Below are 23,734 nucleotides of genomic sequence, written 5' to 3' on the forward strand. Positions count from 1 at the left end.
ACAGAAGTGCATTAAAGAAAGACTTTTTTAAGCCACTTTGACATGGCTTGATTTTTAAGGCGTGTTTTTTTTTCTTTTTTTGAAGAATATTTTTTCAAGACTCAAACAGGCTTGGATATTTTTAAGAATATCTTTTCAAGGCCCACCAAGACGTGGACTATATAAAGAATATTTTTGAAGGCCCATAATTGGCATGGGTTTTTTAAAGAATATTTTTTCAAGGTACATATAAGCCGTGATTTCTTAAAGAATATTTATTCAAGGCCCACCATTGGCATGGATTTTTTAAAGAATATTTTTACGAAACAAGGCGCAGATTTTTAAAGAATATTCTTTCAAAAACTTAGACATGCGTGGATTTTTTTAAAGAATATTTTTTTAAGTATGATACTTTGAAGGATTTAGACAAGCGTAGTTTTTTAAGGTTTAGGTTTTCTGACTTATGTTTTAGGTTTTCTGACTTATGTTTTTTAAGATATCTGTAGAAGGTCTCTTGTTTTTAGAAGAAGACTGCCTATAGAAGACTGGGAAAAGATTTTCTGCCTTTAAAAGACCTGCAGTGGGTCTTTTTACCGTTCAAGACCTGTAGAAATTACTCTATCTATAGAAGACCTGTGGAAGCCCTTCTTTCTTTAAAATTCCTGTTGAATGACGCCGGTTTGTAGAGATCCTATAGAAGCTCTTCTGAATGTTAAAGACTTGCAGAAGGTATTCTGTCTATAAGAAGACCTGTGGAAGAGGGCCTATCAAAAAGACACGTGAAAAAAGACTTTTTTATATAGAAGACCTGTAGAAGGTATTACAAAACCTGTAGAAAATCTCCTGACCATTGAAGACCTGGGGAAGGTCCTCTGTCTATAGTCTTCTATCTATATAAAAAGATCTTATGTTTATAGAAAAAAAAAAATCTGTCTTTAAATTACCTGTGGAAGTTTTTCCATCTATAGAAGAGCTTGTCATCGGTGTTCTTCTTTTAGAAGATTTGTAGTACGTCTTCTATCTTTAGAAGACCTGAGGGAGGTCTTTTTCTTTAGAATATCTATAGAAGAAGGTCTTCTGTTTTTAAAAGGTTTTCTATCTAAAGAAAACTTCTTGAAGTTCTTATGCCTATGGAAGACATCTTGATGTTCTTCAGTCTACAAAGACCTGTAGAAGGTCTTCTGACTATCTTCTGTTTTTGAAAGAACTGCAGAAGGACTTCTGTCTGTAGAAGATTTTCAGACTTGCGGAAGATTTTCGCTCTATAAAAGACTTAAAGAAGGTTTTCTGCCTTTAGAAGACCTCAAAACATTTTCCGCCTTTAGAAGATCTGATGGTTTTTTTTACTGTTAAAGATCCGTGGAAGGTTTCCTGCTTATAGAATACCTGCAGAATGATTTTCTGCCAATAGAAGATCTGTAGAAGTCCTTCTGTCTATAGAAGGTCTGTGAATGGTCTATAGGAAAGCTATGGAAAGTCTCTTGTCTTTTGGAGTCCTGTGGAAGGTCTTCTGTCTACAGAACACCTGTGAAAGGCATCCGGTCCATAAGAGACCTGTGGAGGTTCTTCGGTCTATAGGATGCCTATATAAAGTTTTCTGTCTTTAGAAGATTTGTAAAAGGTATATTTAAAGAAGACCTGAGAAGTTCTAGAAAAGTCATATAAAACGACCTCTTTCCCATTGTGTCAAACAAAAATCATAGAACCCTAATTTCGCTGCAGATTATTTTCCCCAGGATATGAAACAGAGAAAAGAAGAAGAAACAGCAGCAACCGAACGCATAACTTCCACAGATAATTGCATAAAATGTCTGGGTGAACTTCTAGCCCAAAGGCATCCAAAGTATGTAACTACCGGTATTGTTGTTGTTGTTGGAGCTAAAGCAATTTTTCAATTGCACCTGTTAACCGATTGGGGTGTTGTTGTCGTCGTTAGTGTTGTAGTTGTTGTTGCTGCTGTTATTGTCGCTTTTATACGTTTTTCGAATTTATGACTTCCTTGTGTATTGTGAAATTACAAAACAACAAAAACAAAGGGCAAAGCAATACCCAACTGTCGTCGGCCATAAAATAAGACAAACACCAACAAAACACACAGAGACACACTCTAACACACACACAAACAAAGAAGCATACAAAAGGATATAGGACAATAGCAGCAAAAACAACAGCCAATTAATATTAATTCACTGAACAGTTGCATAACAATTTGTTGTATATGTATGTGTGTGAGTGTTTTTTATATCGACGTATATATGTGAAAAACCCCAGAAGAACGAGAGCCTGTTAATGAAAGTTTGCGAAACACACAGTGCCAAAGTCAACAAAATTATAAACAAAAAAGTTTTAGTTTTTTCAACAACAACAATGTAGAAAAAGGCTTATAATTTTAATTTGAATATGAAAAAATTAAATAGTATTGTATTCTGTCTTTAGAAAATGTGTAAAAGGGTCTTCTGTATATAAAAGACCTGTAGATGGTCTTCTGTCTTTAAAAGACCTGTGGAAGGTCCTCTGTCTTTAAAAGGCCTGCGGAAGACCAGTAGAAGGCCTTTCGGCCTTTATAACCCCTGTCTTCTGTTTTTAAACGACATGTGGAAAGTCCTCGGTCTACAAAAGACTTGTGGATGTACTTCTATCTTTAAAAGACCTGTAGAAGGTCTTTTGGCCGTTGAAGACCTGTGGATGGTATTATGTCCAAAAAAGACCTGTAGAAGTTTTTCTGTCTTTAAAAGAACTGTAGAAGGTTTTCTGTCTTTAAAAGATCTGGAAAGTTTCTGTCTTTAAAAGTCCTGTGGAAGGTCTTCTGTCTTTAAACGGCCTATGGAAGACCAGTAGAAGGTCTTCGGTCTTTGTAAGACGTGTCTTCTGTTTTTTTTTAATACATTTGGAAGGTCCTCTGCCTACAAAAGACTTCTGGAAGTACTTCTATCTTAAAAAGACCTGGTCGTTGAAGACCTGTGGAAGGTATTCTGTCCTAAAAATAACTGTAGAAGTTTTTTGTCTTTAAAAGACCTGTGGAAGGTCCTCTGACCGTTAAAGACCTGTGGAAGGTATTCTGTCTTAAAAAGACCTATAATAGTTGTTTGTCTTTAAAAGACATCTGCCCTCAAAAGGCCTGTGGAAGACCAGTAATAGGTCTTCTGTCTTTATAAGACCTGTAGAAGGTATTCTCACCGTTGAAGACCTGTAGAAGGTATTCGGTCTTAAAAATACCTATAGATGTTTTTCTGTCTTTAAAAGACCTGTGGAAGGTTCTCTACCTTAAAAAGGCCTGTGGAAGTTTTTCTAACTGCGGAAGACCGGTAGAAAATTTTCGGTCTTTATAAGACCTGTGGAATGACTTATACCTTTAAAAGAACCGTAGAAAGTAGTCTTACCATTGAAGGCCTGTGGAAGGTATTCAGTCCTTAAAATTCTTCTGGAAGGTCCTCTGTCTATAATACACGTATGGAAGGCCTTTTGTCTTTAAAGGACGTTTAAAAGGTCTTCTAAGTGTTGAAGGCTTATGGAAGATATTCTGTTTTGCAAAGACCCGTGGAAGGTCTTTTGTTGATAGCAGAGGTTACATGGGGCCTGCAATCTTATGAGGTCCCTTATTTCACAAAGGTGTGTACAATTAACTTTCCTACCAAAAAAATATTCCTCTCTTCACGAATCTATGTTTTTTTTTTTTAATTTTCCATTAAATCCCCCTCGAATCTATCTATCATATTTTATACCTGCACACAAAAAAAAACACCAACCACCCTAATATATAAGCTCGAACCCTTGAGTTTAGCAGCAGCAGTCGCAGTAGTAGCTGTTGGTATAGCAGCAGCATCTATACCAGTACCCATTTTGCAAAGTCGCAAAGTCATGCAGTTTTTTTGAAAAGGGGCCTTGACAATGACAATTGCAATTGTTTTGTTTTTGTGAGAAATCCTACTTAAGTACCAGCAAACAACAAAACTATGGCAACTGCAACAACAAACAAAACAAAAAATGTGAACAAGTTCATACCAAAGTATTATACGTGATATACAATGTCATCATATCTGCCATTCAACACACACACACTCAGCAACTCATAGATAGTAGTTATGTGTGTGTATGTATGTATTTGTATAAATCTCTTTCGCTCGCTATTGTCTTGAAAATGGATGTTAGGATTGTTGCTACTGGCGGAAGGCTAGTAATTTTCTATAAAACAAGGAAGGTTAGTAAATAAAGCAAATTAAAACAATACAATAGCAACAATGCCAACAACAACAACAAATAAGTGACACTGAATAATGTTAAGGTAGTTGTCATTTAGAATGACATTTAAAAATTGTAAAATGAGGGGCAAATAAGAATGGGTTTCTGTTAATCAAATAATCATAGATGAGTTGCAATCTGAGAGGTGCGAAGAGGGTCATTTGTCTTTAGAAGATCTGTAGAAGTGATGCTGTCTTTGAAAGCCTTCTTAAGGTCTTTTGCCTGTTTAAGACCGATGGAAGGTCTTCTGTCTATTGAAGACATGTGGAAGACATGTTTAATATGTCAGTGAAAAGTCTTCTGTCATTAAAAGACCTTTAGACATTCTTCTGACCGTTGAAGACCTGTACAAGGTATTTTGTCTTCAGAATATCTGCAGCAAATCTTCTGTATTCAAAAGATCTGTGGAAGCTCTTCTGTCTATAAAAGACCTGTTGAAGAACTTATTTCTATAAAAAAAAAAATGTATAAGGTTTTCTGTCCTTCAGAAAGCCTGTATAAGAGCATCTGTCTTTAGAGGACCTGCGGAAGATCTTCTGTCTATAGAATACCTATGGAAGATCTGCTGTCTCTAAAAGACCTGCAAAAAGTCTTCTGAATGTTTAAGACCAGTAAAAGGTATTCTGCCTTCAGAAGATTTGTAGAATGTCTTCTGTCTATGAAATACCTATAGAATGTATTCTGTCTATGGAAGGCGTGTGGGAGGTTTTCTGTCTATGAAAGGCGTGTGGGAGGTTTTCTGTCTATGAAAGGCGTGAGGGAGGTTTTCTGTCTATGAAAGACCTATAGAAGGTCTTCTGTCTATGAATGGCGTGAGGGAGGTCTTCTGTCTATGAAAGGCGTGAGGGAGGTCTTCTGTCTATGAAAAAAATCCACGCCTATGGAAGGACCTTAAAATGTATTTAAAAAAATCCACGCCTATGGAAGGACCTTAAAAATGTATTTAAAAACAACCACGCCTATAAAAGGACCTTAAAAATGTATTTAAAAAAATCCACGCCTATGGAAGGACCTTAAAAATGTATTTAAAAAAATCCACGCCTATGGAAGGACCTTAAAAATGTATTTAAAAAATCCACGCCTATGGAAGGACCTTAAAAATGTATTTAAAAAAATCCACGCCTATGGAAGGACCTTAAAAATGTATTAAAAAAAATCCACGCCTATGGAAGGACCTTAAAAATGTATTTAAAAAAATCCACGCCTATGGTAGGACCTTAAAAATGTATTTAAAAAAATCCACGCCTATGGAAGGACCTTAAAAATGTATTTAAAAAAATCTACGCCTATGGAAGGACCTTAAAAATGTATTTAAAAAAATCCACGCCTATGGAAGGACCTTAAAAATGTATTTAAAAAAATCCACGCCTATGGAAGGACCTTAAAAATGTATTTAAAAAAATCCACGCCTATGGAAAAACCTTAAAAATGTATTTAAAAAATCCACGCCTATGGAAGGACCTTAAAAATGTATTTAAAAAAATCCACTCCTATGGAAGGACCTTAAATTTTTATTTTTAGTAATGTTTATGTATAAGAAAGAATAAATAACTAATTTTCTCATTGCATCTTAGGTGGTGTATAAGTAATGCCACCACTCATACGCCACCTAGAACCAGAGATTAAATTTAATACTTTTAACCATGTATATAAATATAAGCAAACAAAAAAATAAATTAAAATTAACTGATTGTTCAACACCTCCAAAAAAAAGTATTTAATTAATACGCAGACAATCTTCAACACCTGGATAACTTATAGTTCCCCAGTGAATGAAATGATAACAAAAGACAGCAAAAATGCGACAATCGACAGAAGACAAGTGGCTGAGCGACCAAAGTTAAATCTCAAGTTAATTGACATTTTGTGTGCTGAATGAAAAGGCAGACTAGACAGATAGACTGTGAATATTTTGCTACCATGTAGCTAAGGAAACCATACAAAACGCAGCGAACAACATGGCAAACTCCATTTGTACGGCTTCCCTCTAGCCCCAGCGATTTAACTATTTCAACTTAACTGTCACTAATTAACTGTTAAATCTCTAACACACTTACCCTATGGAGACAGCCAACAGTCTCTCTATCAGTCTACCTGTCATTGTCTGCATACTCTTGCCCCCGCGTCTCTGGTGATATCCTTCATTTGAAATAAAACAATATGGGGGGAGGAATTATTTTTCAGGAAAATTACTTTCACTTGACGTTGAGCTGCTGAGCGTCATTATGGAAACTGCAGCATCGTATTTTTTCTTCTCGTTTTTTTGTGAACATAAAATATAATCCTTTAAAGTGAAACTTGTGTCAATTAATTTATGAATGTGTTTCTTGTTGTTGTTGTAACTGTCATTATGTTTAGTCTGCCTGGCTCCAGCACTTGTCCTTCGCATGTCAAGGTAGTGTGGAAGGTATGAGGAAGATTGGGGAGATGAAATATGTAGTTACCTTTGTGTTGGCCTTTATTTCCATAAAACCATTTTATCGCTGATGCTTTTCAAGGATATAAAAAATCTAATTAGCCAGTATGCTGATAAGGAAACCAAACACACACTCTCACAACATTTTATGGTACAAACAAATATGTTTGCATTTAGTACCGCAAAAAATTATAATTTTTAATTAGTTTTTTTGAACTTTTATTTTTCAGGTTTAGTCCTGAAATGTTTGCAACACTTTATAACCGTTAACGTTGACTTTGAATTGAAAACTGATTTTGACAACAGTTTAACTGTTATGTTCCGCCGTTAGAAGGTATTTATTCGCTTGATATTTTTTCTTGGTATTTCGTTTGGAAACTAGCAAACATTGAACAGTCATTCGTTTGCTCATTCATTCAATTATTCCACAGCTATGAGTGGCCGGGCCACTTGAGGAATGTCCTTAACAGGAAAAAACTAAGAGGTTTTCCCCAAACATACAGACACACCTTGCGATTCATGTGAAAAACCCAATTGTAAAATAAAAAAATAAACTAATAGAGTCATTCAACAGGCTGCAAGCCTTATGAGTACACTGTTTCCAAATGAAAAAATTAAACTCTATTGGTGTCGTATAAGTGTTGACAGGGATCATACGCATAATGGTACCAAAGAACTAATACTCAGAAAATTCAGGTCAAGGCCTATCCAAGGCGTGGATTTTTTAAAGAATATTTTTTCAAGGCCTATCCAAGGCGTGGATTTTTAAAAGAATATTTTTTCAAGGCCTATCCAAGGCGTGGATTTTTAAAAGAATATTTTTTCAAGGCCTATCCAAGGCGTGGATTTTTAAAAGAATATTTTTCCAAGGCCTATCCAAAGCGTGGATTTTTTAAAGAATATTTTTTAAAGGCCTATCCAAAGCGTGGATTTTTTAAAGAATATTTTTTAAAGGCCTATCCAAAGCGTGGATTTTTTAAAGAATATTTTTTAAAGGCCTATCCAAGGCGTGGATTTTTTAAAGAATATTTTTTCAAGGCCTATCCAAGGCGTGGATTTTTTAAAGAATATTTTTTTCAAGGCCTATCCAAGGCGTGGATTTTTTAAAGAATATTTTTTTAAAGGCCTATCCAATGCGTGGATTTTTTAAAGAATATTTTTTTAAAGGCCTATCCAAAGCGTGGATTTTTTAAAGAATATTTTTTAAAGGCCTATCCAAGGCGTGGATTTATTAAAGAATATTTTTTCAAGGCCTATCCAAGGCGTGGATTTTTTAAAGAATATTTTTTCAAGGCCTATCCAAGGCGTGGATTTTTTAAAGAATATTTTTTCAAGGCCTATCCAAGGCGTGGATTTTTTAAAGAATATTTTTTCAAGGCCTATCCAAGGCGTGGATTTTTTAAAGAATATTTTTTCAAGGCCTATCCAAGGCGTGGATTTTTTAAAGAATATTTTTTCAAGGCCTATCCAAGGCGTGGATTTTTTAAAGGATATTTTTTTTTCAAGGCCTATCCAAGGCGTGGATTTTTTAAAGAATATTTTTTCAAGGCCTATCCAAGGCGTGGATTTTTTAAAGAATATTTTTTCAAGGCCTATCCAAGGCGTGGATTTTTTAAAGAATATTTTTTCAAGGCCTATCCAAGGCGTGGATTTTTTAAAGAATATTTTTTCAAGGCCTATCCAAGGCGTGGATTTTTTAAAGGCGTGGATTTTTTAAAGAATATTTTTTCAAGGCCTATCCAAGGCGTGGATTTTTTAAAGAATATTTTTTCAAGGCCTATCCAAGGCGTGGATTTTTTAAAGAATATTTTTTCAAGGCCTATCCAAGGCGTGGATTTTTTAAAGAATATTTTTTCAAGGCCTATCCAAGGCGTGGATTTTTTAAAGAATATTTTTTCAAGGCCTATCCAAGGCGTGGATTTTTTAAAGAATATTTTTTCAAGGCCTATCCAAGGCGTGGATTTTTTAAAGAATATTTTTTCAAGGCCTATCCAAGGCGTGGATTTTTTAAAGAATATTTTTTCAAGGCCTATCTATTTTGTGGGAAACGGTGTACCAGAAACCACTTGAATATCATGTTAAACTAATAAATACAGAACCCCGCATCGCACATAACACCTAAATAGGCATTTGACACTATGACACTCCACGGCAACAATTTCACCACTTCAAACCACACAACCACACACACTACCCATCTCTTACAACACCTGAAATTGGTAATAAAAATGACATTTTTACTCTCACATGACTTCAGGGCGAGCAAAACCCCAAACCGAAAAGTGTTAGGTCAGATTCAATTCCACACAGTTGACGACGAAACCAGTCTATGAAATTATTGCGAAAAAAAAACAACACTGTTGACACTGCATACCTGTGCCACTGTTGTTGTCAAGTAAATTTGTAATGGAAAATCCACAGAGCAATCAAATAATCCAAACCAAACAAATAAACCAACCGGCAAACCGCAATAAAATATTCTAGGGAACCAGTCACTCAGTCAGTCATCCTGCATATCCTCCTGCCGCACACAGCCAAAAGGCAAAAATAAAACGAAAAAACTGGAGAGAAAAAAATTACATTTGTACGTGCCCCATTTCCGGGAATTCTTATTTGACTGAAAGCGCCACAAAATTTGCAAAATAAATGCTAATGGAATTTGAGGTATGCCATCATATACATGTTGCAAACAAACACACACCCACACACATGTGCGAGAATGTGTGTGTGTGTGTTTTAAGCCCTCCAGTCATAAATGTGTGAAAACGCAACAAGCAAATTAAGTCATATTTCATGGAATTGGTGAAAAGAAAGAGAGACGGTGAGAGTGTGAGAGAGCGGGCAAACACATTTCTGCTGGCTGGCTGGCTGGCTGTCTGTTCGTGCGTGCTGCTTTGTTTACTTTTTTCGCCCGACTGTTTTCAGTTTTTTCATTTTGTTTCTTTCCTCTTTTTTTTATTGTTAATAACAATTCTTGGAAGTCAAATATATATATGAAAAGAAGCTAATATGTGTATTATTTTATTTATTTAGCATTTTTGTTGTTTTGCAAATTGCCTGATTAGTCTGAGCAAAAAGTGTTGTTGCTATATTTTCTGGAGAAAAAAAAAACAAGAGAGTAATACGTTTTAAATGTCATTTGTAACACAAAACCCGTATAATAACATAGTCAATTGTGTAAATCTGATTAAGATTTGCAATTTGTTTTGGTTGCAAATTCATCCACATTGGAATTGTTCGGTGTCGTATACGTTTTGTGAAACTATTATGTTAATCATACGCAAATGATTTTAATTTGGGAAAAACGTCGAACTTCTTGTACAAGAAGGGATCATTTCTTGGGATAGACAATTTTCCAAGGGTATGTTAAATGTCCTCTTAATGACGGAGGATATAAACAGTTCGTTTTGGGCGATCTTAACTACTTTTTTGACACAGTCAGGTGTTCTGACAATATCGATTGTATGTTTGGGGAGAGAAATGCCTAAGTATGCTTCTATCTCACGGACTTTTCAAAGGTATTTGTTTAAGTTTGATACATTGGCCTAAAACCTCCCGAGACCAGTCGATCACGGATGCTGATTGACAGCTCGGGTATTGTCTCTGCACGTTCCCTCTGTGGACACCGCAGAGCGTATATACCAAAGGGCAACGGTTGTTGTTGGTTTGCTCCCCTTGCTTGACACTCTCTCACTCGTATATTTGTATGTAGTTGTAGCTGTACCAATACGAAGATCATTAAGATCGCAACGATCCACTGCAATCACTAAGATCCTCTGTTTTTAATTTAAAAATAATTTCAAAACAAATTTTTTTTTTTTTTGCCTTTTTGAAATGACACTTAAACATAAATCATTTTTTTAATTCCAATAAATCAAACACCTTCTTATCTCTTCATTTGCGGGAAACGAGAGTGAGACCTAACCAATTGTAACGGGTAGAGAGAAGTAGCACTCCCAAAATGACACTCCATCTATCTGTCATCTGACCAGCTTGATAACAGACAAACAAAAGTTTATTTTAAAAAATTAATCCACAAATCATGACACACTCCTGTTGACACTGGACTCTTGTTGACACACTCTCTCTTCGAGGGAGATAAAATTTCTAGAATCAAAGTCGTTGGTGTTGATAACCTGCTGACATCAACGAAAAATGTCTCGAAGCTGTTTAATTACAATTGTTATTATTTTACTGTTATTCTTATTAGAGTGAGAGGGAGGAGATTTTAGGTCACAGAGAGAGGAATGAAAGGGAGTGTGTAGAAGAAATTGTATTAAAAGTGAGTAATGTCACAGTTTTGTTTTTTAACGGAATGAGTCAACGAACATTTTAATCAGTGGCACAACAAGTCCTCTTCCCATTTCACACACACACACTAACAGATCACGTAGCCTAAGGTAAGGGTCGCTCACAAGAATAACAATAACAAATTGTCTGTAATTGTGATTAATGAAGAAACCAACAAAAACAACAACATCCCATTGCGTTGACTTTACCAAAGTAAAAACACTGTGTAATAGATTATTTATTTATTTTCCGTGCCACCGTCATTGTGGGGTTAAGGTAATGAACATTTAAGTATCATTTTTACACTACGCCCAAGCAATAACCCGCGCCCCATTTACACAATGAAGTATAAAATAAGGATATAGAGGAGAATAGAAAAAATAGCTGCTGGGGTTTATTTTTCTTCTGCCACTATAAAAAATAAATCCCATTTTGTGTTATTGCAATTCGTTGTCGTCTTCGAACGGTGATTTGTGTGGGGTGGACGGACGGACAGCCACACAAATTTTCCATCGTTCAAAGACCAACGGGGCATTTGTGAAAAGGTTAATGACTGATTACATGAAATTTGTAATCGCAACGATTAGAAAATTCAGATGTCAGCGCAAGGGAAGAAAACTTTTGTTGTTGTTGTTTGACTAGATGAAAGGTTGACTAGGTGGATGGTGGATGTTAGGCAATAATAAATTAATCTCTGACAGGAAAGAGTCAATAAGGTCTTCTAATGATGGTGACATAATATTTGTGCGGAAAATTAATATTAAGTATACGCAATGGTGTTTATTTATGTGATTATTTTGTCTGCTGGGGTCTAAATCGTGATAGAAATTGAAATGGCAATGATGATTTTAATTAGACGAGTTGATTTAAATAAATTTGAAATTAAACAGAAAAATGGAAGACAGAATATACATTGGTAATATTTGTGGAAGAGATTCTTAGGAGCATTGTGGGATATATAGTAGACCTAAGGATTTTTTTGTCAATAGAATACCTGTCAATAGAATATAGACCTGACGTTTAATTCCATTTTTCTTAAACCCTTTTAAAATGTCATATGTTCAAAATGTTTATTCCTCCCACTATAAGGAATATTTATTCAAATTGAAACACTTCGAAATATTCAACTTAGATCTGGGGAAGAAGACCTGTTGAATGTCTCTATAAAAGAGCTGTAGAAGGCGTCTTTTCTATAAAAGACCAGTGAGGGTTTTCTGTCTATAACAAGTCTGTGGAATATTTTCATTGTTTAAAAGACCCGTAGAAGGTCTGCTTTCAATAAAATATATGAGGAAGTTCTTCAATATTTAGAGAACCAGTGAAAATTAGTCAACCCATATAAAACTATAGTTTTCATCCTTCAATATACAAGACTTGTCAAAGGTATTATTTCTATAGATGACCTGTAAAAAAATTTACTCTAAGGAATACCTGTAAAACTCATCCATTTTAGGAAGACCTGTAAAAAGTCCAGATATATTTTCTACTTTAAATGTTTAAATTTCTTTCATTAAATCTCTCCCCTTCCCTCCACTTGAATAAATGTTATCTTCTTTATAACACAATTATGTACTTATAAAAATTCCACATAACTCAAATTTCATGGAAAAGAAAGAAACAATAAAATAATTCATCAAAAAACAGATTTATCATTTTACTCCCCTACCCCATAATGGAAGGGAAATTTCTACAGGAAATATCAACTTCAAACAATGCAAAAACAAAACAAAAAAATACTAGAAAACACTCCAGTCATTGTGATTCTCATCAAGAGATTATCGAAAAATAAATAAAAGTTGGTATTGTTGTTGTTCTTGCCTCTTTAAAAACATATTTGAAAATGTTTTTTGAACTTACCACACAAAAGGCAGGATGTATAAACCACACACGCACTCGCACACACTCGCACATATGAACAGCATATGACCCCTGAAAGCAATACAAACAAACAAAAACCCAGTGAAAAAGAACTCTGAAAACCAAGAAATGTCAATAGAGAAAAATCCCTGGAATTATAACAGTTATAACACTTGTTGCTGCTGCTGCCACTCCAGCTACACACAACAATGTTGTACACACGTTAACGGATGCACACACACACATACACACTCTCACACGCATTCACATTCTCAAGTGCTCACATTGCGGTGAGTGTTCCCTTAAGTGTTTTGTTTTATTGTATTTTCATTCTATGTGATGAGCATTTCGCTCTCTCTTTTATCATGTAAACAGTTAAACCCGCCATGCACGCTCGCACACACACACATACTCTTTTACATGTGATATTTGCAAAACTCCAATAAGAATCTAGAGAACAGTAGCAGCAGCAGCAACAACATTAATTATGTTATTCTAACAATAGGCATGACATGACATCATCATCACAGCATCATTGTGTTCCTTTGCAAACTCTTTCTTGTTGTAATAATGACCACACAGACATGCACACACACTCGTACAATGAAGTGGAATTCCCTTCATGAAGGGGCTTCAAGTGTCCTTCAAAACACAATTCAGAGGTAAACAAGATTTTGAAAATTTGATTGAAGCTCTAAAAAATATCCCACGCACACACAATATACAAATATGTACATACATACACACATTTGTATATTTGTTTGTGTTGTATCTGCTTGTATGTATGTTTGCTTTGTATAACGTGTGAAAAATCGCGAGCACACACACATCCACACATAACCGGCTAAAGAAGACGCACTACAAAACAATAATTTCATGGAATTTCCCTATAGCATTAGCCAGCCACTCACAGAATTTTGGCGAAAAATTTAAATACGTGATGGGGGTTTTATGGGGAAATTTAAATTGCAAGTGGGTTTCAATTATGACTGAAATTAAAAAAAAATCAACGCCCAGCCTATCCTTAAACTATAAAAGAGGATTACAAACTATAGAATATTGGCAAATATGGGAAACCTGCTGAAGTTTTATTATATGCAAGGGGTCTAAAGGAAAAGTTTTTAAAAGCATATTTTCCATTATTCGAATATCTTCGTCTGTCAAATAAAATATTAAAAAATAAAAAAATCTATAAAAGCCCTTCAAATAGTGGAAGTCAAATACGTGGATTTTTAGGACAAAACATAGCCTCCATTTTTAAAAGTTTTACGAGACTTACCAAAAGATTGTTTTGTTTTAATATCTTTAAGGCTAAATATAATATAAAATTTTTAAAAGTTTTACGAGACTTACCAAAAGATTGTTTTGTTTTAATATCTTTAAGGCTAAATATAAGGTTGGATTATTCAAAAATAGGAGTTTTGATATTTTGTAAAAGGATAAAAGGACGTACCTATTGAAATCGGAGAAAATCGGTTCAGATTTAGATATAGCTTCCATATATAGTTTCGTCCGATTTAATGTAAATGGAGCACCATACTGCCAATATTGGTCCAATTGAGACAGAATTTTGCACAACGAACTGAATTGGGTCTGGATTCAGATTTAGACATGGCTCCAATTTTCTAAATATTTTTTTTTCTTCTCTACCTTATTCCACTTTAGTAGATTTTAGTTTTCTAGGTCAACAAATTTCATTTAAAACCATTTTTAAAATGTAAGTAATATATGGGTCAATTTTGACAAATTGTATTTGCAATGCATCTCGTTTTTTATATAAAATATAATTTACATAAGCGTTCAATTTTCCCATTACTGTTTTAACAAAAAAAAAAAACTTTCCATTTTATTTGTTTCCTGATAAATTATTCCGTCCACAGAAGCAACAAAGAACATGATTTATATTACTTTTACTCATACTCTCACTGTCATTCTCTCAGAACAATCAAATTGAATTGACTTAAAAAATATCACTCACCTCACTCTCATTTGGAGGTAATTTATTTGAAACTCATTTGCCGTTATGTCCTCTCTCTATGCTAAGTTCCCATTATTGTCTATCTGTGAAGGCCAAGCAGACTCTTCTTATCACAGATTGACAAAAAATGGTTGTTAGTAATGTTTTCTCCATTCTCTTCACATATCTCTCACAATTAACTAACCGTGCCAAAGGAAATAAAACAAAACCTTATGTTTAAAGAGATAACCCTTTTAACTCGGTTACACAAGGAACTGTCATATCTATACCGAGTATCTTGTTTATATATTTGTTTGTTTGAGTGTATGTCCACATGAAAAACTAAACACGCTAGTTTAATCCCAATACACCTAAGTATTTTATATTGTAAAGGACAATCTTAAAAATGTTACTAAGGTGACCAGGTTTATTAAAATTTTCTTTGGAGATGAATCGAAATGAAAAAGGGAAAGAGCCAAGGTTATACTTCACAAACATGGGAGAAGTCTGAGTCTTCCCATCTTCCTTTTATACACTTGTTTTTAGCTTGCCAGGTTGCCTATGCTTAATTTTCCCCAGATGTCATAATACATTAATTTTCTGCTCATAACATGGTCATCCCACATTTAACCTCGGCATTCAAATGTCATATTTCCTTATTTCATTCCTTTCGTTTTGTTTTCTTCAAAATCCCAAAAAACATTTCATAAAAATTACCCAAGGGACCACCGAGACTGATGATTGAGTGAGTGACTGAGTTAAGCAGGAAATCTTTGCTGTTGGAATGCCAACAAACGTCCTAAGAAAACAATTTAATTTGAATTTTTTGTAGTTGTTGTTCCTTTTTTGGTTTTGTTTGTCATGCTGAGCATTTTCTGGTCATGTGGTTTGTTCCGTGTGTAAGAAGTTATGATGGTTTTGTTTTGTGGTTTATGGGCCAGACAATTTGGCCCACAAAAGAAATATGGATGTATGTGTGCATGTGTTCCCTCATTGTTCATATTTTGTGAAATCAAGTCATAAAAAAGTGCTTAATGACACTTATTACTCTTCGCTTGTTTTCTTAGCACCCCCAGGCACTCACCCCCTCTATATCATCTGAATTGTGAGTGCCAACGAAGTTGAAGTGATTGGTGGCATTGTTGTCTTTTCATTTTTTTGTCTTTTTTCTGATAATAAAGTAAACAATTTTTAATGTTGGCCCATAATTCATGTTGGCTTAGAAATAAAAATTGCCGAACAACAATGGCAAGAAGAAGAAACAGATTCAATTTATTTTACTTGTTTGCCGTTCCATACCACAAAACAAGAAAAACAAAAAAATTGAATTAAATTGTTTTTAAAATTGATGTGATTATTTATGGTGGTGGGGAGAGAGTGATAAGGCAGAAGGATATGCGGACTGGGATTTATTGGAAATACATATGTTGGAATAAAAAAATATGTTCGGCGATTTGCAATCAAATCAAGTACTCCAGGAAATGGAGGAACATATTCAAACTACCTGCAATCATGTAATTGTAATATGACCTCTGTAAAAAATAGATAACAATATACCGACATTAAGTTGGAAAATTATCCTGAACCATCAAAATATTTTATATAAGGACTAGGTCAAAAATACCAAAAATTTTACATTACTTAGATATGGAGGTTATGTCCAAATAGGGATCCATATTGACAATTCCCTCCGTACAAACAATTTCCTCATCTACAAAAACCCTGAAAGCCAACTTATGCCACTTCGATTGAAAAATGTGTCTAAATCTTTCAAAATTTGGCAGGACTACGAATTGCAAGTTGGAATTCAAAATCTCCTGTATGTCAACTTGCAAACATGCGGCTAAAGCCTTCAAAACACCAACAATGGAGTGGTACATTTTTATATGGAGGCTATACCAAAACTTGGACCTAATATAGAAAATTGTCAACAACCGAGAATGCCAAATACAGCAACTTCGGCTGAAGAATGCCTCTAGGACCATGAAAAGGATTTGAATCGGGACGCATCGCTAGTTGAAGGCTTTGGTAAAACAAATTTAACGTTCAGATTTTTCAGGACGTCTCCAAGACAACTGCAACTTCAGTGGACTCTTTCAACTAGGAAACAATGATCATATCCGTCAATCCGTCCACAACCAAATATTGCCGATACAGTACCTGATTGACTGTTAACGTCGGGAACATCCCATCCCATATCTCAGGAAATAAGTATTTCCGCAGAAAAAATATGTCTTTGTAATCATAACCCCTAGGCGGTGTGCGAATGGTTCTATATTGGACTTTTACAAAGTTTGGGAATCTATCAGGTCACATGAAACGTCTGCAACTATACATGCCAGCATTTTCACCGGCCCTTATACTAGACTTAAACACAAACTTCTTTATCGACGTTCTTAATCGATATATTTATTAAAACATTCCTCACAGAGATAGGTTCCCATTTAAAACTCGACCTTCATCCTTCGAAGACAAAACTAAATCCAAATTATTTACATTCCTTATGATTTATTTAGCACAAATAAAACTTAAAACTACTATACCAAAATTCCAACAATGTCTTATACCTCTTCCGCTTTTTCTTATTAATAAATTGGAAAATTATTATCAATTTTATAATGCCAGGCATGTAGGCCACCCTTAATATCAAATATAGCACGTTGGGGAAATTTCTGCAGGATGTGTTGAGCGGCCAATTGCGAATCATTACCACGACGACAAAGCAGAACAATACCACGTTCTTCATCTTTCAACTCGTCCTCAAATCGTTTCAAATATGAATCATTTAAAATAGTTTTCAATGGAACATTTTCGGAATGCGGCAGACGACATATTTCAAATTCAGCCGGTTGGCGTACGTCCATTAAAATATGTTTGGTATTCACAACTTGATCTATATATTCCTCCACGCTGAGTCTATTTTCCAAGGGTAAAATATTTAAAGCCGTGTCTTTATCGGAAGCATGCATACCACAAAATTGTTCATAATCAATCAATTGGGTAATCATGGGCTTGGGTGAACAGACATCACAGTCGGGACGTTTTGAACGTAAGCGAATATTACGGAATTGACAACGACCACCATCGAAAATGAGTAGGCGACCAGCTAATACCTCACCACCCAAACCTCCCAGGGCCACCTTGATCGCCTCCAGAGCCTGTAGAGATCCAATGACACCGGTAATTGCACCCAACACCCCACCATCACCACAATTGGTAACCGTATCTGGAGGTGGTGGTACCGGATAGAGACACCTATAGCAGGGACAATTTTCACCATAATTGTATACCGTCAATTGGCCATCCATTTGTAGAGCACTGCCCGAAATCAAGGGTTTATTCAACATGACACAGGCATCATTTAAGAGATACCGTGTCGCCACATTGTCGGTACAATCCAATACGACATCATATTGTCGTAAAATTTCCAAAGCATTTTCACTGTTCAACAGCAACCTGTGGCATTCGATTTGACAATGGGGATTGATTTGTTGCAGTGCCTGTTTGGCGGACTCCACCTTGGCCATGCCAATGGACAGCTCAGTGTGGAGGGTTTGACGATGGAAATTGCTACGTTCCACCTCATCGTAATCCACCAAACCCAAACGACCACAACCGGCAGCCAAGAGATATTGAGATGAGGGACAACCCAAACCACCCATGCCGACAATGAGGAAAGCGGTCTGTTTCAATTTCAGCTGACCCTTAACACCGAAATTCGGTAAAATCAATTGGCGACTGTAACGGGCGATGTCATCATTGTTTAACATTTGTTCAGTGGCTGCTGCTCCAACTTGTTGTTGTTGCTTTTCCTGTTCATTTTGTTTTTGCTGAGCCTCCAATTCGGATAAACGTTTCTCCTTAGCGGCACAATTCCTGCGTAGTTCCTGGATTTCACGTCGTAGTATTTCGATTTCATCGTCCATTTTAGTTTCGGCAGCCATTTTGTGTGTGCAACTTTGTCTGAAGATCTTGTGGGTGATAAGGTTTTTAACACTACGTTTTAGTATTGATTCAAAATAGATTTGAATTCAATGTGAAATTGGGAAATCAATCCGTGTCAGAACGCTAGTCCACTGATTAATGACAACAATGTGTTAATAAAAACGTTCCACATGCTACGAATAGAGAAGGAAAGATTATAAAAAAAATACAGAAACAACAAAATTGTGAGTGGTTCGTATTGTTTACGAATGAGGGCGAAGAATAATCAATCAGCTGTTCAAAATGTCTGCTATAGGGATCTGTAATTCTAATTATGGCTGTGTTGACTTCGTTGTTGCTATGGCAATGTTGCCATATTGTAAATATATTTTATTGGCATGATTGCCATGATGGCAATCCATTTCTTTGGGAAACTATTTGAATTTTTACAGCAATCTTCTGATAGAAATTAATATGTTATGGAAGAAACAAACATTTCAGGGTAGTCCCTACTGGATTTTGGTAAGGAATTATAACCTTTAATTCATTTTTCACTTTTCTGTTGTGTTGAAAAAATGTAAAAAAAAACACAGCAAATTTGACAGACGAAGTTACTATCTACAGAGTTGCTTTTTTGACATTAATATTGATACATATATGGGGACTATGGCAAAGCATAGAACTATATATAGAAATTCCTGCAAAGACGATTTTCTACGTCCAAGAACCCAAAATGCCCGATTTCATCCTCTTACTTTGAAAATGTTAAGAAAAATCTTGATTTAGAAAATTCAGCTATGCACTTAAAAAACGCGAAAATGGGTCGAAACATAAATTGTATGTGTATACTCATAACTTCGTACTTTATGAATGCAACTTCCACATTAAATTACTTCTATTGGAAATTCTACAAAATAGTCGGCCTTCGGTCGAGGATTTAATATTTTGATCTTCGAAAGGTAGACATTTTAACCCTTTAATGAAAGCCACTTCTCATTGTGATCCTGTTTTAAAATACTGGTTGCCGTTATAATCAGGGTTGAACCAAACTGTTGACTGTTTTCGAAATCAATGTACGAAAAATCTTCCATAACAAAAATGTATATTCCGTTTTGGATTATATTGGAGGTGATTATAATGAACAAAAAATACATTATTTTTGACCATTATGTAGGGGAGGTAGCAGAACGAGTTAATTGATACTTCAACGTTCCGAAGTTTTTTTAAGTTAGGGAGAAATATTATTATTGTATCGAGTTGGTTACTTTCTCCATAGTTATAGGCTCATCAGTGAGACTTACATTTCGAAATTGAATCCAAGCTTAATAAAAAATACTTATTAAAAAATATATTAAAAAAATCCACGGTAATTTTATAAAAAAAATCCTCGCTTAAAATTTAAATAAAAATAAATAATCAACAGCTACACAAAAACTATTTTAAATTCGCGATTGAAAAATATTAAAATATATATACATATATTTAAAGTAATATATTATCGGAAACTAATTTAATTTTATTACATATTAATTTTTTACCAAGCTTTGATTTAGTCTCGTGTATTACCCCATACGTTGACATTTCAAATACAACCCTGTGCTAACTACGTCTTTTTGTTATATGCCGGCGTTAAAATATGGCAACACTGTAGTTTTGCAAACAAAAAACTTTTCTCCGCTGTGGCGTGTGTGTGTTTATAACGAAAAGGGGAGATTATTAATAAATTTTTTTATACAAAATGGAAGATATTAAAACAAGTTTAGATAAAATATTGGCCAAATTCAATGATTCCGTTTCACATTCGGCACCGAAAAAATTAACATTCGAACATTTGAGTGATTCCTTCAATGATTCGGGTACAAGTAAGTTTGTGGTTGTGATGATGCCTGTCTGCTTGGCAGCGGCATTTGTTTTTATGTACATAATAAATTGGTGGTTTTTGTTTGTAGTTCCCAAAAAGAGACGATTGTCGCAGAGTTTTGAAGATAATGGCTTGAATATCAGTCTCAACAATAGCAATATATCGTTGAATAGCAGTGCCGCTCCACCACCCAGTCCGTGGGAGACCAGGCGAATGAAGGCAGATTTAATTGAGGCTAGGACAAGGGTAAGTAGCTTTAGGTAGTTTTGTAAAGCGATAAAAAGACTGTACGAATTTGCTATTTTTTGTAGATTTCAAAACTCAAGCAGGAAGTGGATCGTTTGCACAAATTGCGCCAGGAGTCGGAGACTATATACGAAAGTCGTGTTACCGAACTAAAAAAGCAATGTGAATTCTCTTCCAATAAAATCCAAGATTTGGAAAAACATATGCAGTTGCTAAGAAAACGTGAACATGCAGCCAAACAAGATCTGATCAAGGCTCAAAGTGAGTTGCAGCAACAAAAGCATGGCTATGAGGAGGTGATTATTAAATTGCAGCGGGCCAAGCATGAGGTGGAGGAAAATGCGCGCTTGGTTCAGAACAGTATGGCCAATGAATTGGGTGAATACAAGAGACATGCGGAGAAAATTGAATTGGTAAGTCCGGATAAATATAATTAGAATTTTCATATTATTTATGGTTTTGTTTACAAGGAATTGGAGCTAAGCTGCGATGAATTGGAGTCCCTTAGAAGTCAAATGGATGACTTGAAATCCAAGGCCTCCTGTTATGATGATCTGAAGTTGGACCATGAAAAAGTCAACCAGGAATTGGAAAATGCCAATCAACGTATCAAGGAATTGGAATTTGAAATTGCTTCGTATAATGATTGGAAAGAAATTACGAAGGTAGGTTACGTACTTTAATACAACTTAAAAGAATTTGTATTTGTGAATAGGATTTTGTAAAAAAATGTGCTAAATGTGTGTTCTGAAAGTTTTTATAGACATTTTCATGTATATATATTTTAAAAAAACTAAGCCCACCTTCTATTATTTTTAGAACTCCCAAGATCGCTTGCTTAGCATTCCCAATATGGACAAAGAATTGGAGCGATTACGATCCAACAATAAACACCTACAAGACTTATTGGGCAATAAATTACTTTTGGAGGAGCAAGTTTATGATTTGCGGTCCCGTCTCGAGCGAGAAGAAGGTGCTCGCTCTGAAGTTGTAGCCCTGCAAGTCCAGCTAAAACATGCCCAAGAAGAAGTTAAGGAATGGGTAAAGGTGGCCCAAGATCATTGCTCACCAAATACGCTAGTCAGTCCATTGGCATTGCGAGCTCGCATTGAAGAACTCCTTCAACATGATGTCCTTATGGCAAGTGAAAAAAATACCAAGGCTTCTGAATCGAAAACAATGGAATCTGAACTCTTGGATTACAAACAAAAATGTGAAATCTATTCGAAAAATATGGAAGAATTGAATGTGGCTCTCAAACGTCATAAGGCCTTTAAGGATCGTGTGCAAAAGAAACTCTTATTGGTCTCCAAGGAACGGGATTGTTATAAACAACTATTGGAGAACTTTGAAAAAGACCTAACCATTTCCAATCCCACTGCACCAGATCTATCTTCCACAGAGAATCAATTGAAGACACGTATTGAAATGTTAGAGAAGACCTTAGTGGGTTACAAGGATATGTGTGCCAGTTTGGAGAAAGAATTAAATTCTGCCAAATCGCTACCAAATTCCGAACAGACTGGTGATCAAAGTAGTGTTAACATGAGTGTGGATGCCAATGCCTCTGGTTATGAACATTTCAAAAAGGAATTGGATACTCTGCGCATGGAAAATGAACGTTTGAGAAGACGCAAAGAGGAATTAGAGTTGGAATTGGAACATCGTTGTCTCAAAGGTGATTTCAATATGGACAAATATAAGGTGGTCCATATGAGAATGAATCCAGCCAATGAGGCCTATGAAAATGCCGATAATTTAATTGAAAAATTACAGGCGGAGGTATGGCGTTTTTTCTTTCATATTTTCAGAAAAATATTTTAATTTTAAATTTCATTCAATTTCAGATTGAACGTTTAAAACGCAAAAACAAAAAACTCGAAGAAGACAATGAAGTCACTCAGGCCCGTCTCAATGAAACCAGCAACATGACGATGAATTTCAAGGAAATAAATCAGCTGCGCGGTGAACTCGAGTCAATGAATTCCAAAATGAAGAAAATGAAGGAATGCTACAAAACAGCCAGCATGGAGTTCCGTGAAGTTGTTTACATGCTATTTGGCTATCGTATTGACAGAGTGGGATCCAATACAAATTACAAGTATGTTAAAAAAATATTACATTTCCTAGAAATGCTTTTCATTTAAAAAATGTTTTAATTTCTTTACAGAATCTCCAGCATGTATGCCGAAGATCCAGATCATTACTTAAATTTCCGTTTAAATGAATCCAATATGTTGGATATGCTGGAGACACCATACTCAGCAACGCTTAAGTCACTGATTGAAACCCAGCTGGTGGGCAATAAATCGCTGCCCGCCTTTTTAAGTGCATTAACATTGGATCTATTTCAAAAGGCAACAATAACAATGTCTTAATACAGCAAGAAAACAAACACGCACGCAGAAATCTGCAAGAATGGTAATGATGATGGTGTGGTCCATGAGCGGCATGCTGTGTGCTAAGTACTAGTAGTAGTAGTAGTTCATATATTTTTTCTAAGTAAATCCCAACGATAAGTATTTTTTATGAATCAGTTCACAAAAAAAAGCATTCTTCTTCTTGATCGTTCTCTTCATTTTTTTGTGAGAGCAAGATATGAAAATCGAAAACTTTGCCAAGTTCCAAATAAAAAAATAACAACAAGAAAAAGAAACATATGGAACGTTAATATCATCATTCACATACTATGTTAAGTAATACACACTGTATATTGTGCATATTAATAATTATTAGTAGTAAACTACATAAATATCAATACATACACACAAACAAAAATTTTTGAAATCTGCCTTTTATTGAACCTGGGAATAAACTTCATCTTGGAGAGCTTTCGATATTGTCGGCAACGAACAACTAGATCATCTGTATAGTAAATTCTGTGATATAGATATTTTTTATATAGATTTGGCACGCCGGACAACTAAATTCTTATTTGGCATCACAAAATTACTTCCGTATGTTT

At 35.1% G+C, this 23,734-nt stretch overlaps 2 protein-coding genes across 2 annotated transcripts; one reads left to right on the forward strand and one right to left on the reverse strand.

Moving 5' to 3' along the window:
* Nucleotides 1-17,322: 17,322 nt before the first annotated feature.
* On the reverse strand, nt 17,323-18,682 carry LOC133336284 (adenylyltransferase and sulfurtransferase MOCS3). Its single transcript, XM_061544566.1, has one exon. The coding sequence runs from the start codon at nt 18,680-18,682 to the stop codon at nt 17,324-17,326; it is 1,359 nt and encodes a 452-aa protein (XP_061400550.1). The 3' UTR covers nt 17,323.
* Nucleotides 18,683-20,356: 1,674 nt separating this feature from the next.
* Nucleotides 20,357-23,149, forward strand: LOC133336269 (mitotic spindle assembly checkpoint protein MAD1). Its single transcript, XM_061544552.1, has 7 exons — nt 20,357-20,524; nt 20,612-20,769; nt 20,835-21,182; nt 21,240-21,434; nt 21,589-22,551; nt 22,617-22,870; nt 22,940-23,149. The coding sequence occupies exons 1-7, from the start codon at nt 20,401-20,403 to the stop codon at nt 23,145-23,147; spliced, it is 2,250 nt and encodes a 749-aa protein (XP_061400536.1). The 5' UTR covers nt 20,357-20,400; the 3' UTR covers nt 23,148-23,149.
* Nucleotides 23,150-23,734: the final 585 nt, after the last annotated feature.

This window comes from Musca vetustissima, unplaced genomic scaffold (assembly GCF_032173495.1).
Source record: "Musca vetustissima isolate MV318-11 ecotype Yass unplaced genomic scaffold, APGP_CSIRO_Mvet_v1 utg2253, whole genome shotgun sequence".
In the NCBI taxonomy this organism is placed as follows: Eukaryota; Metazoa; Arthropoda; class Insecta; order Diptera; family Muscidae; genus Musca; species Musca vetustissima.

What these genes read in the sequence shown, in the direction of transcription:
- LOC133336269 (XM_061544552.1), top strand. Translation starts at nt 20,401, where the DNA reads ATGGAAGATATTAAAACAAGTTTAGATAAAATATTGGCCAAATTCAAT. An exon ending in TTGAAAAATTACAGGCGGAG is followed by an intron (nt 22,552 to 22,616) that starts GTATGGCGTTTT and finishes ATTCAATTTCAG; the next exon opens with ATTGAACGTTTAAAACGCAA. An exon ending in GGATCCAATACAAATTACAA is followed by an intron (nt 22,871 to 22,939) that starts GTATGTTAAAAA and finishes ATTTCTTTACAG; the next exon opens with AATCTCCAGCATGTATGCCG.
- LOC133336284 (XM_061544566.1), bottom strand. Translation starts at nt 18,682, where the DNA reads ATGGCTGCCGAAACTAAAATGGACGATGAAATCGAAATACTACGACGT.